This window comes from Hoplias malabaricus, chromosome 3 (genome assembly GCF_029633855.1).
Source record: "Hoplias malabaricus isolate fHopMal1 chromosome 3, fHopMal1.hap1, whole genome shotgun sequence".
In the NCBI taxonomy this organism is placed as follows: domain Eukaryota; kingdom Metazoa; phylum Chordata; class Actinopteri; order Characiformes; family Erythrinidae; genus Hoplias; species Hoplias malabaricus.
In genome coordinates this window covers 26,774,719-26,787,057 of record NC_089802.1, presented here as the reverse complement: position 1 = coordinate 26,787,057, position 12,339 = coordinate 26,774,719, and the positions used below count along the sequence as shown (strand labels likewise).

At 40.9% G+C, this 12,339-nt stretch overlaps 1 protein-coding gene across 1 annotated transcript; it reads right to left on the bottom strand.

Moving 5' to 3' along the window:
* Window positions 1–1,276: 1,276 nt before the first annotated feature.
* On the bottom strand, window positions 1,277–11,195 carry cops3 (COP9 signalosome subunit 3). Its single transcript, XM_066664311.1, has 12 exons — window positions 11,030–11,195; window positions 9,732–9,861; window positions 7,921–8,033; window positions 7,411–7,460; window positions 7,114–7,206; window positions 6,196–6,375; window positions 5,975–6,115; window positions 5,048–5,221; window positions 4,383–4,469; window positions 3,085–3,198; window positions 1,888–1,968; window positions 1,277–1,588 (listed from the first exon to the last, which is right to left on the bottom strand). The coding sequence occupies exons 1-12, from the start codon at window positions 11,082–11,084 to the stop codon at window positions 1,535–1,537; spliced, it is 1,272 nt and encodes a 423-aa protein (XP_066520408.1). The 5' UTR covers window positions 11,085–11,195; the 3' UTR covers window positions 1,277–1,534.
* Window positions 11,196–12,339: the final 1,144 nt, after the last annotated feature.

The window sequence follows — 12,339 nt, the reverse complement described above, 5'->3', positions numbered from 1 at the left end:
ATTTGCCCAAACAGTCCTCTGTCTGTGCTGCAAACTGCATCTGAACCAAAAATGGCACACATTTAATGTTTCAACATTTTCCAACCCAACCTAAAAAAGAGATGTGGCCCACTTTTGGCAAAGATATCGTTTCACAGGATGCGAGTCAAAAGTGACCCAAAAGTGTATTCTGGAGATGTGGATATGGGGCAAGTGTTTCCGTGTGACAAGTGGGCCATATTCCGCTCAAATGCAGTGTTTCCACGTAACAAGTGGGCCATGCAACGTCCCTAGTTTTACATTGCATTGTGAGGACAATAGACAAAACCAAACGGTTCCAAGTTTGCATTATGGATATTCAACACTTACTACACACTCAAAAACTAGGTAATGTCAAGATTTGAGTATGTAATTGGAACATTCCCTGAAAACTTTTAAATTATATGACTGAAAGAATCCATATTATTAGGTATGACCAAGGTATGTGACAGGGGCCCGTGTCCGCGTGAGCTTCTTCTGTGTGCTCCGGTATCCTCCCAGGGTCACAAATGTCCCCTTCTTCTCTGCAGCTCTCCACATTTTCGCTGTCTTACCTGCAGGGATCTGTCCCCTCTGAGCACAGTGTGGAAGACCACTGTCCAGTCTCACTGCCTTTAATTGAATCATGTTTCTTTTTGAAACAAAGCTTGTTTCAGTCCCAGTTTCTCACCGTTTTTCTTTAATAATGATGGTTCTCCAAGGGATTTTCAGTAATAAGTGGTTCTATATAGAACCATGAACAGCCACAGAACCTTTAGCCTGTTTACAGGATTTTCTGCATTGTCTGAAATGTTCTTCAGATTGATGGAAAGCATATTATAAATGGTTCTGTCAAATCTCTTAAATAGCACAAAAAAGGGTTCTGCTGTTAAATATTTAACATCATAACATTAGCAGAACCTTTTTGGTGCTGTATAGAACCACATTCATAGATACTTTTCATGGGTCAGAGGAACACTTTCACAATGCAAAGAATTCTTTAAGCATGAGGTTTTTGAGTGCTCATAAGTCCATACAGAACCACTGTCTTTTTGAAGAACCCTTAAAAATCCATGGTTTTTAACAGTATTGCAGACACAGCTGGTGGTTTTGCTACAGGAAAGTGACATCAGTGTATAACCTCTATACAATCTAATCAGAGGTCAGTTTTGACTTCAGAGTGACCTTCACAGACCTCACAGGACACGGATACTGCAGCACAAGGACGAGCTGATGTTAAATAAATGAGAAAGAAGAAAGTCATTCAGAACAAATGTGAAAGGCAAATTTTTTGAACAAAGAAGTCCAGTTGTTTTATTGTTACGGTCAAGAACGCAGCAGTGGCTTCTCCACTTCAACATTGATAAATAAAACACTGACGAAACAGGGTTGGTGTATATGGGTGCGCTGTGAAAGAAAGAACCAAATCATCACTTCAGACATTTTATGTTTTCCTCCAATAAAGTCCATACTCAAGAAATGGATATTCTTCCTGATGATGGTTTTTGACAGTAGGACAGTGCTGTGTGCAGTGGTCTCAGGAGTAGGAGGACGTCTTGCTGCCAACATCATCTTCTTGCGTTCCCATACTCTGCAAATAAAGAGAATGAATGAACAGTGACATCAGAGCAGACTGCAAACTGTCCAGATGTGTCACATCAGCTGACAGACACCCATGCTAGCATGGCAGTGATGGGAGGGATGTGACTTGTGGAGGAAGCTGATATCAGGACATTGCTATAAAAGTGAATTACACTCTACAAATATAGCGGGAGCCCAGGAGGAAAAAATACCAAATCTTACTTAGTGTTGCTTTAAAAGTACTGCTACAAACTGAAAAGTGCTGATGATAATATTTTTTAAAATAATAATGATGTGACAGAAGTGTACCTTTTGCACAAACTGGGGATTGACGGTGATCTCCTGATCCATGGCCTTAAGTTTCTCGTCTAATTCTATACATTTCAGCATCTGAGAGAGAAAAGCAAAGAGAGTGAGGAAGAAGAAGCATCTAAACCAGAATAAACAAAGACAAATATCAGGTTGTGTTCTCCTCGTGTCTGCGTGGGTTTCGTCCGGGTGGCTGTCTGTGAGGAGTGTGGTGTGTTCTCTCTGTGTCTGCGTGGGTTTCCTCCGGGTGGCTGTCTGTGAGGAGTGTGGTGTGTTCTCCCCGTGTCTGCATGGGTTTCCTCCGGGTGGCTGTCTGTGAGGAGTGTGGTGTGTTCTCCCCGTGTCTGCATGGGTTTCCTCCGGGTGGCTGTCTGTGAGGAGTGTGGTGTGTTCTCCCCATGTCTGCGTGGGTTTCCTCCGGATGGCTGTCTGTGAGGAGTGTGGTGTGTTCTCTCTGTGTCTGCGTGGGTTTCCTCCAGGTGGCTGTCTGTGAGGAGTGTGGTGTGTTCTCTCTGTGTCTGCGTGGGTTTCCTCCAGGTGGCTGTCTGTGAGGAGTGTGGTGTGTTCTCTCTGTGTCTGCGTGGGTTTCCTCCAGGTGGCTGTCTGTGAGGAGTGTGGTGTGTTCTCTCTGTGTCTGCGTGGGTTTCCTCCAGGTGGCTGTCTGTGAGGAGTGTGGTGTGTTCTTCCTGTGTCTGCGTGGGTTTCCTCCCATGCTCCAAAAACACACGCTGGTAGGTGGATTGGAGATTCAAAAGTGTCTGTAGGTGTGAGCGTGAGAGTGAATATTTGAGTGTGTGTCGCCCTGTGAAGGACTGACACCCCCTCCAGGGTGTGTTCCTGCCTTGCGTCCAGTGATTCCGGGTAGGCTCTGGAACCACCACCACCCTGAACTGGAAATAAATATTTTTTTAAAACTAATATCACACACAGGACTGTGGAGGGCAACAGAGGCTTGTTTTCACTTAGAAAGCAAACAAGACCTGATTATTTGACCACGGGAGAATCATGTCTGCTTACGACCGTCTAACTGGTCATTCGGTTCCTGAAATTGGATGCTGCAGCATGGTCAACGTCTGCAAAATTATTTGGGACACGTGTACACATTTAAACCGTGTGACATCAGAATGGCAGCCTACTCCGAATAAATATACAAGCCCAAGGAAACAAAAAAGAAAACGTTTAAAGCTCATTACAAACCTCTTGGTCAATTTTGTGCAGCATTGCAGGGTTGTTGTATTTTTCTGGGTTGTCATGGAAACAGACCATCCCATCTTTCTGATTGATGCTAGCGTAAATCTCTCCATCTTCGATCTGAGGGAACACAGATGTTTTAGAGAGCAACACAAAAAAAAAAAAAACAGAGATGGACCAACACAAATATACAATGTTTTATTATATTCTACATTTTATTTGTAATTGTGGACTTTGTGGTCAGTCCTTGTGTGATTTAGAGGTAAGAGAAATGGGTCTAGGACCAAAATATTGTCAAAACAGCGCTGTCCCTTCCCTCCCTTCTAGTCCAGGATGAAACACTGAACAGGTCTGCACTGGGGAAACATGACACTGATCTTTTTGGACCTCAACATATAGCACAAAATGCTGTCCAATCTGGACCTGGACCTATAACTAATCACGTGTTTCTGCATATCACATGTGAGGCTCCTCAGCTAATCAGATCTGTGCATTATGATAAGCGCTGTGACTACACTGAGTGACACACAGAGCAGGGTCCAGACGCCGCTGTCCAAGGGCCAGCAAAAACCGACCAAAGGACGAGATAAAAGCTCTTTTGGGCCACTTTCAGGACGACAGTGTTGTGTGAGTAAAAACAGAAACCTTAAAAAGAAGGGAATGATTACGGGTTGAAATTCTCATAGCGCTGAACACGGATTCTGTTCATGGATAAAGTCCAGCAATAAGAACCAATCAGATCACTGCTAATGGAAAAGCAGTAAAGTCAACTGCAACTACTAAAGTGATTAGGGACTTTACTGATTTTATTATATCATTTGTTTATTTTATTTTTTTTTTTCATTGTTTTATTTGCAAATTTTACTTGAAAGGAGAACATTTTTATTTTGTATTTATAATTATTAATAAACATTGTTGAAATATATTGAAATGTAATAAAAGTGTAATTTAATTTGACGTTCAGTTGGTAACTTCATAAAATGTTGGTATGAGGCTACAGGGTACAGGATGTGGCACTGATCATATGCAGTTTATACATTATGTTCTGGGCCTTGTCTTGATAATATTTTCTGTAACTGGGCCTTAATGAAGTTTAATTAATTACCCCTGATATATTGGTTAAATCTATGATCTGGTGTGTGAACAATACGCCTTTGAATAATGTTCATACACTCCCTCAAATTCACATCAGTCAAAAACAGAAGGGAAATATGTCTTTGAGAATTGAGATCACCATCAGTGAGTGTCAGATGAACAGCTCAGTGTTTGAGAACATGTTTGTGATGGTGGTGAGGAATGTTTACCATGTGTAGGACGTATTTCTCAGCTTCCTGAGGCCCGGAGAGCTGCACCCGACTAGCCATGTCTTGTAAAGACAAAGTCAGGAAGGTCTGCGGAGTGAGAAAAAGGAAACAGACTTTAACATAAAAAGTTTATTACTGTTGGAACAATAATGAAGTGATTATTTGGATCTGACCACTGGAAACTATGGTTTTGTCCAAGAAGATTTGATCTATTCTCACAAACATCAAGCCACTGTGTTGTTTTCTGAGGTGGAGATTAAATCTGAACGATAAAAACGAACTGTTTAAATGATTTGCACATCAATGCATTCTGGTTTTTTTTTTTTTTTTTTACATTTCACAAAGTGTCCCAACTTCTCTGGAAAAGCAGTGTGTAGAGCAACACTGTACTATTCCTTCCAACTGAAAAATGTCATACTAGAACCCTGTGTGATCCAAGACTAGATTTAAACAATGTTTAGATTAAGTCTAGTGAAGTAAAGAAGAAACTATCTGATCGTTGGGTCCTGGATTCAGTGCCAGGGCTTAAAGGCGAACAGCAACTGGAATCTGTGGTTTAGGCTTTAACTGGGTCTAGGACACTGTAGATTGATCTGCTGTAAGTGGTCTTGTTCATTTGCACTCCCGCAGATGTCCTTTACGAGATGCTGTTCGGTGTAAATAACCTTGGTTAGCCTCTGGATGTTCTTCTTGTAGAGCGAGGACAGACACTGTTTGACGAGGCCGGTGTTATTATCCCGCGTGAAGGTTTCACTGTGTTTATTCACCAGACTCCGTAGTTCTGCAGGATTATTGGTGGCATACACCTGGGCGAGCTCATGGTAAACATTACTGAGAGGCTTCAGAGACAGAGGGAAAATGGTTTAAGAAAAACACATTAAAAATAAGACTAATAACACACAAAGGAATGAACAATGACTGCAGTATTAACAGTGTTGTGTTTCATTATAGACATTATTATTTAAGCAGGACTACTTCACTGAGCTTGGAATAATAATCTTAAAACTACATTATATTAAAAATACAACTATGTAAAATGCACATGTATACAGACCACAATTTATTTATTACTCTATTATTACTAACAACAATAGAAGGGAAATTATGGGCATGTTTTTATTCATAAAATAAAATCAAATTATTACTCACACTTTACTGCTCTATAAAAGTGCAACCAACTGCATTCTATCTAATAAAGTTTGTATTTTAATAAACTCACAGATATATTTTTAATAAAGCAAAACAATAATAAATTTAATCAATGAACCGTGTTTAAATTTACACATTTTATCTAACCATTCCAAAGAACAATTCCAAAGACAGAAATCCTGGTCTCACCAGAAAGAAACAGCACCACCTTTTGCACTCAGACAAAAATGCATTTAAAAATATAGCTTACATGAGCTTGAGTTTAACTGCCTGAGACAAAAATTCACGAGTGGCACAAGCAGCAGTGTTAACACAGCTAAAGGGATCAAATATTGGGCCTTGATGTTTAAGGACGTATTTTTTAAACATCAAAAGGAGGCCCAAATTTAAACCGCAATCAAAATAAGGAACTTGAAAAAAATCTTTGCGGAACTTGTCCTCACCTTAATGAACCGGCCCACGATCTGTGACGTGTATTTGGGGAGCTGCTGCACCTTGCCGTGCAGAATGAGTGAAACCAGGATATATTTCTTATAAGCCTCGAGCATGATGTGGCTGACGGCCATCGCTGGAGTGGTTATTGCCTGAGGAGAGATACGACAGAAATGACCACTCAAGGCTGGAATAATGAGGGAAGTGCACGCAAACAATCAGTAAAAAGTACCTGCTCAAAAAAGTACAGTGCCCGTTCAAAGTTCTTCAGCCCTGTGTAGATCATGCCGCCATAGTAATAATAACACAGAAAGTGCTTTGCGTCATAGGCTCCATTCTCCTTGCAGATATCCATCATGTCCAGTTCCAGGAATGGAACCGCAGGCTTGAAGCACTTCGCCAGGAGACATAACTGCACGAAAGCAGTAAAAACACCAGGAAAAATATGTATATGGTATATTTACTTTTAACAGTGTACGGCAAAGTGCAGAAGTGAGAGAACCATTCATTTATTTGGAGTAGAAATAGTGTGAGAGCAACAGGGCACTTTAAAAAGACTTCTCAGAGTCATGCTTGAAACAGAGGGTTATGACGCATTCTAAATCAGCAGAGAGACGCTGCGCAGTGCCCAAAGAAACCCACAGATGTCAGTATTTTCTCTTTAAACTCTATGATCCCAGTGTATTATCTGAGTTTAATGTAGTTTCAGAGGGTTATGGCCCTTTCCTTCAGAACGAGCAGATAACAGCACGTGCAGCAGCTGAGGTCTCGGGAGTTCGTACCAAACGTACAAACTGAGCTGAGCTCCATAATCACAGAAGAGTGAGGACAGGTGGGTTATCTCTGATTGTGGACCTCTTCCGAAGAAGAATGAGGCCCTAAATGTAACTAATGTCCAGCAGCTCCTCTGATATCACTGCAGACTGGTGCAGAGCTGTTGAGGTCCTCGAAGGGTCGGGGAAGATAGTAACCGCTAAACATCGTAAGTCAGTTCCAAGGGGCAAGGTGACACTCCAATATGAGGGTTAGGCGTAGGTGTAAACATAAGAAATGGGATTTGGCCTTATTCTTGGATAAAACAGATGGCACTGTATGCATTTTGGGAAAAAAAACTAAAGACAGAGACAGGCCAAGAAGGTCCTTCACCCACCTGACACAGGTCTGCATGGATTGAGGTAAGCTGGTTTGTGTTCATCTGCATTTTGTCTATTGCCTGTTTAAGTATACTTATCCCTCGCAAGGGCTGTGGAACAAAAACACATCAGACTTGTTAGTTAACCAATGAGTAAATAACACATGCCCCACAGAGAACACACCACTGAAGTATTACTGCTTTTTTGGCTGAACTTAAAATCCAGAGAGAATGAAATAAATAGAAACATGCACTCTCCAAAAAGTATTAATTAAACAAATGTCTTTTGTTTTTTAACAATACAAATTTTTTTACCTGTTTCCGTTCCACCAGGGCATTAGTCAATTGATGGCAGAGGCCGGCAACTGCGAGAAAAGTAGGAACAGTAATTTTTATCACCAAAAAATAGCAAGTAAATATTTATTAGTGACAGTTATTTTCACACTGTTTTTAAAACCGTTTGGTCACCTCTGTATGAACCCGTTTATGCTCCATAGAACAGGTTATATTTAAAATTACTTAATTTTAAATTTTAAATTAAAGTTATTTTTTACATCATCTCTGATACAGCCAGGCCACTAGATGTCAATATAACAAATGAAGCATCACTGGAAAAGACCAGGACATGACTGACTGCTCCTCTAGAGCTGTAAAAGCTTGCTTTGTTTTACTGTGAAGGGCAGTCTTTGGGATGCAAAGGCTGGGGTTACTTTAGGGCGTGCAGTACTCCATTCAAGAGAATCTCAGAGTCAACTGTTGACAGTGGTTTGAATGGAACCAGACGTCTGAACCTTTAAATTTGATCCTAAAGATCTGCAAGCTCACAAGTGTCTGTTGCGTATCGGATGTGCTCTCCGTTGCAGGTGCTGATGAAGAGCTGAACTTGGGAAAACAACGTCTCGAAGTCAGGGATGTTTGGCATGGAGAACTTGACAAACCTGAAACACAGAGAGAAAGGGTCCATCTTTAAACACAGCACCAGAACCCTTCTCGATCCAGGATATATAAAGAGTTTAAGACCTCTGCTCTTACTGTGATCAGAAAATGTTCTCAGAAATTAGAAATTGTCTGATCTTACTGTGAAACTGTGTTCTCAGTTTGAGACGGATAAACCTAAGTAATCCCATAAACTCACAGGAAATGGCTTTCAATTTTAGCACATTTCCACTGCACTGTACCTACTTTACTGGACTCTACTCTCTGATTGGTCCCTGGTCCGTTTTCCACTCCCACAGCTCTCCCCTCTGAAATGTATTGGGTGTCGTCTCTAAGGGGAACAATTGTCTTTGGAAACCACAACAACGGTGGCGGTAACCTTAAGCGGTGGTTACTCATGGTGTATTGGCATGTTGTTGCTGTTGATGTTATTTGGGACTGAGCTCCGTCATCATTTCAGACAGATCAGTAGAGTTTGTTCATTCCTTGTTGCAGCATCCAGCTCTCACTAGATTCTTTCGTCGGCCACCGATCCAAGGAGTGTTTGAACCTCTTCAAAAGACCACGGCGTAATTTTACGAGCTGCCGCCGTGAGTTGGACAAAAACAAATGTGACCTCTGCTGCAGCTGGAGATTTTACAGATGGAGAGTTGGTGCTGGACGTCTGCGTTGCGTGTCGTAGAGTGACGACTCTCTCTGGACAATCAGCGCTCTGCAAGGTTTACACGCCACGGTTTAGTCCCTACTCGGCTCACTCTGAACCATGAAAGAACAGCCACTAAACAAAAACCCGCTTCCAGAACCGGGACATGATTTACCTGAGTAGAGTCAACTACAGTAGTGTAGGGAAAATCTGTGTCCTTGTTTTTTCAACACTATATGACATCAGCCTGCAGCATCAGGGAGATGATCAGAGTGCTGAATTTGGTGGAAAACCGAAGGTACTTTTCCTGTAATTGTCTTTGGAGGAAGACGGAGAGAAACAACAACACTGCCAATCTGGACTGTAATAAAATCACAGAGGAGCTCCTTATAGAGATGAAACAACACAAGTACATGAATATTTAATCCTGTCTGAACCACACTTATGTTGTTTGAGGACTAATTTCCCAAAGAGACATGCCAAAAGCCCTGTCCTCTTGTTTTCTATTGGCTCACAAACTCTGTAAAAAGCATGTTGCATCGTCACTCACAGAATAAACACTAAGCAAAGTCAAACAGACTGAATGGGCAGGTCGACGGCATTTCAGAACTAGGTTAGAAACTTTTTTCCTGAATGAGAAAATGAATGAAGGCTAAATCAAATACGAAGTTCACCTAATAAGCACCTGGACCATTGTTAAGGTCACTGATGGATTGGTTTTTGTCCATAGCTTTGAGGATTGTTTAAACAGACCCAAAATGATGCAACTGTATGTGGAAATTATAAACGGACTTTGTTTACACTTGCTAACCGTCTCTGACCAAACGTGATTTGAGAGTCGATACCATGATCTGATCACAACGTGTCCTGTCTTTTTAGGTCCCTTAATGTGACCCATATGTAATCGCCTGGTTTCTCTGAGCTCAAACACATTAACTTTGCCAGCACTGATCAGGCTTGATATTTCGACCCAATTGCCAAGCCCTAGCAGGGGACAGACCCATTTCCATACACATTAAGTGTCCTGTTAGAGACTGATCCTGGAACAGTGACTCACAGCACAGCCAGTACGCCCAGGGAGTGCTCCTGAATGTCCAGAGCTCCCAGAACTGTGTCCAGGTGAGAGAGGTTTTTAGCCAACAGCTCGCCGCTCTTGTTGATCAGCTCACACAACTGGGTCATCTGACCTGAGAGGGAAAACACCAAGCACAGTGTTAACATCTGCCGTAATGTTTAAAGATATGGTGTGTAAGATTGAGGGGATGTATGAGCAGATACAGAGCACAGTATACAAACTAATTATTAAATATTACTGTGTAATCACTTGTAACGATGATACCTGTGGATTCCGTTACCTTAGAATGAGCCCTGAATGTTCACGCAAGGAGCGTTTTTGTCATACCCTACGTTCACGCTAGAGGGCAATGGTGTCACACGTGTTGCCCCACATTTGTCTTTTGTGGGTGTGTTCAGAGCAGCTCAATGTCACAGGGTGACAGGGTGTACAGTTTGTGCATCCCTGATTTGGCAGAGGACTGTCAGAACCAATAATACTGTTTTATTATGCTATAACGTTTTGCATAAAATTAAGGAAATCTCAACGTGATTTGTTGATTGCTGGCTTCAGAGTTTAAAACCTCTGACTCCATTATATGTGGAAAACACCACACCATTAAATACCATCAACGTTGTCCAGTCCTAGTACAAGGTATATTGAAAGACCCAATTAAAGTATATATCAAGAAATATTACTCATAAAACTGCATAAATGATTAAACACAACCGTAACAAAACTGGGTGTCAATATCGCGGTTTACCGACATAGATATATCGCCCCAAACATTCTAGAGTTAAGCTCTAGTAAGAACAGGTTTTGTTTTGCTGCCTCAGCTCTAATTAATCATAGATATTATACCTTCATATAAAGGTTTACTTATTTAAAAGTTAAAACATAAAAATAAAGCTGTGTATAGTTTGTTGCTTATAGACAGTATAGATTAACTTTAGAGGTTAGCTTTCGGTGAGCTGTGCTTAATGAGGACACGTTGCGGTTATATATAAATATTTTAAATAGGTTTTTAAGACATTTAAATGGTATAGTTGGATGTATAAAACTCTAATGGATATTAAAAGTCTCTACGTGATGAGATATTGACTCATACAAACGCGGAAAGCTTAAGTTGACCGCCTGATGGAATTTTCCATTCCACCTTAAACGGTGTAGCAGTTCCATTCTGGCGCCAGAGGCGGTAGAATGAACCTGCTGCACCATTTAAGGTGGAACGGAAAATTCCAGCAAGCGAGGAACACAAACTCGGCGCTGGCAGGTAATAAGTTAATTAAATATTTTCGTACCTTGAGCGGACAGTTGTCGGACATTATTCACGAACTGCTCCAGCGCCGAAGCCATGTTTCCGCAGCGTTTTTAAGCTTGTTTCTCATTCAAAATAAAGAATCACCCGCTTTCGAGTTGATGTGCAGTGAACGGGCCTCAGCCGCCACAGACACATACACAAATATCGCGAGAGTTTGCATTTACTGACGAGTCATTCCCGCGAGACTTCAGTGGTGCTTGTAAACAGGATTTTTTTCAATGCAGAAATGTCAATCATTGTTTTTCATATGTTTATCTGGTTTGTAAATTACAAATATGACACTTCACTTAAAATGTGATCATCTTCAAAATGCAACTCTATTTGTCCAACAGTTCGGCACAAATTTCTCAGAAATCCCTCTTTATTTAGGGTCCTTATGGCAATATTTACACAGCATTAATATGTTAGATTTTGCAAAACTATTTTTTTTCATAATTTAAATTTAAAAGACTTATATTTAAGGCGTAAATCCCACATCAACAATAATTTCCACTGAAAACCTTTTTTACTGTAAAATTAAAATGTGTCTTAGTATAACATGTCATAAGTCACATCTATAATGTCTTCTCTCAGAAGGTAGTCATAAAAATAAATGGTAAAACTGTAGCCCAGTACACCTCACTGGGGCCCACACTGAACATGGGCTCGCTGGGCTCAAGATGGGCTTAGATTCTGTGGGTAAATGAGATATTAGTGGGACCCATGTAGGCTGCCTCTATCAGATATATGGTACATCTCTCTCTACAGGATCAACATAGGGCCAGAGTGTTTAAATTTAATTTAAAGAGATTTTATGCTGTAAGTTTACAGCCTAAATAGGCCCTATGTGTTACTCTTTCGCTTACGTGTGGGACCAGCATTTAACCCATGGACAAAACAATCTGTTGGCACCACATGGGTGTAATAGATAGGTGAAGATGGAATTTACCACACTGCGGGGTTTACGCACCCATTTTGTGAGGATTGTCTTCTTTGTGGGGACCACAAGCTAGTCTTCTCTCTAAAAACATAATATATTTTACGTAAAGACATGTTTTAAGATTATTTTAGGGTTAAGGTTAAACTAGAATTATAAACTACATGTAATGAATGGAAGTCTTTGTAGTGGCTCCATAATGCTTAAAAACATACGTGTATGTGTAAAGATGCATTTTAAACAGAGCAGAATAGAGTCCAAATCCCCAGAGTCGAGTCTCCATTCGCTGTATGCCCGGAACAGGGGAATCGACTCATTTAAGAATCGACTCCCAAAAGTAGGAGGCGCCTGTGGAGAAAAAACGAGTTAAACCA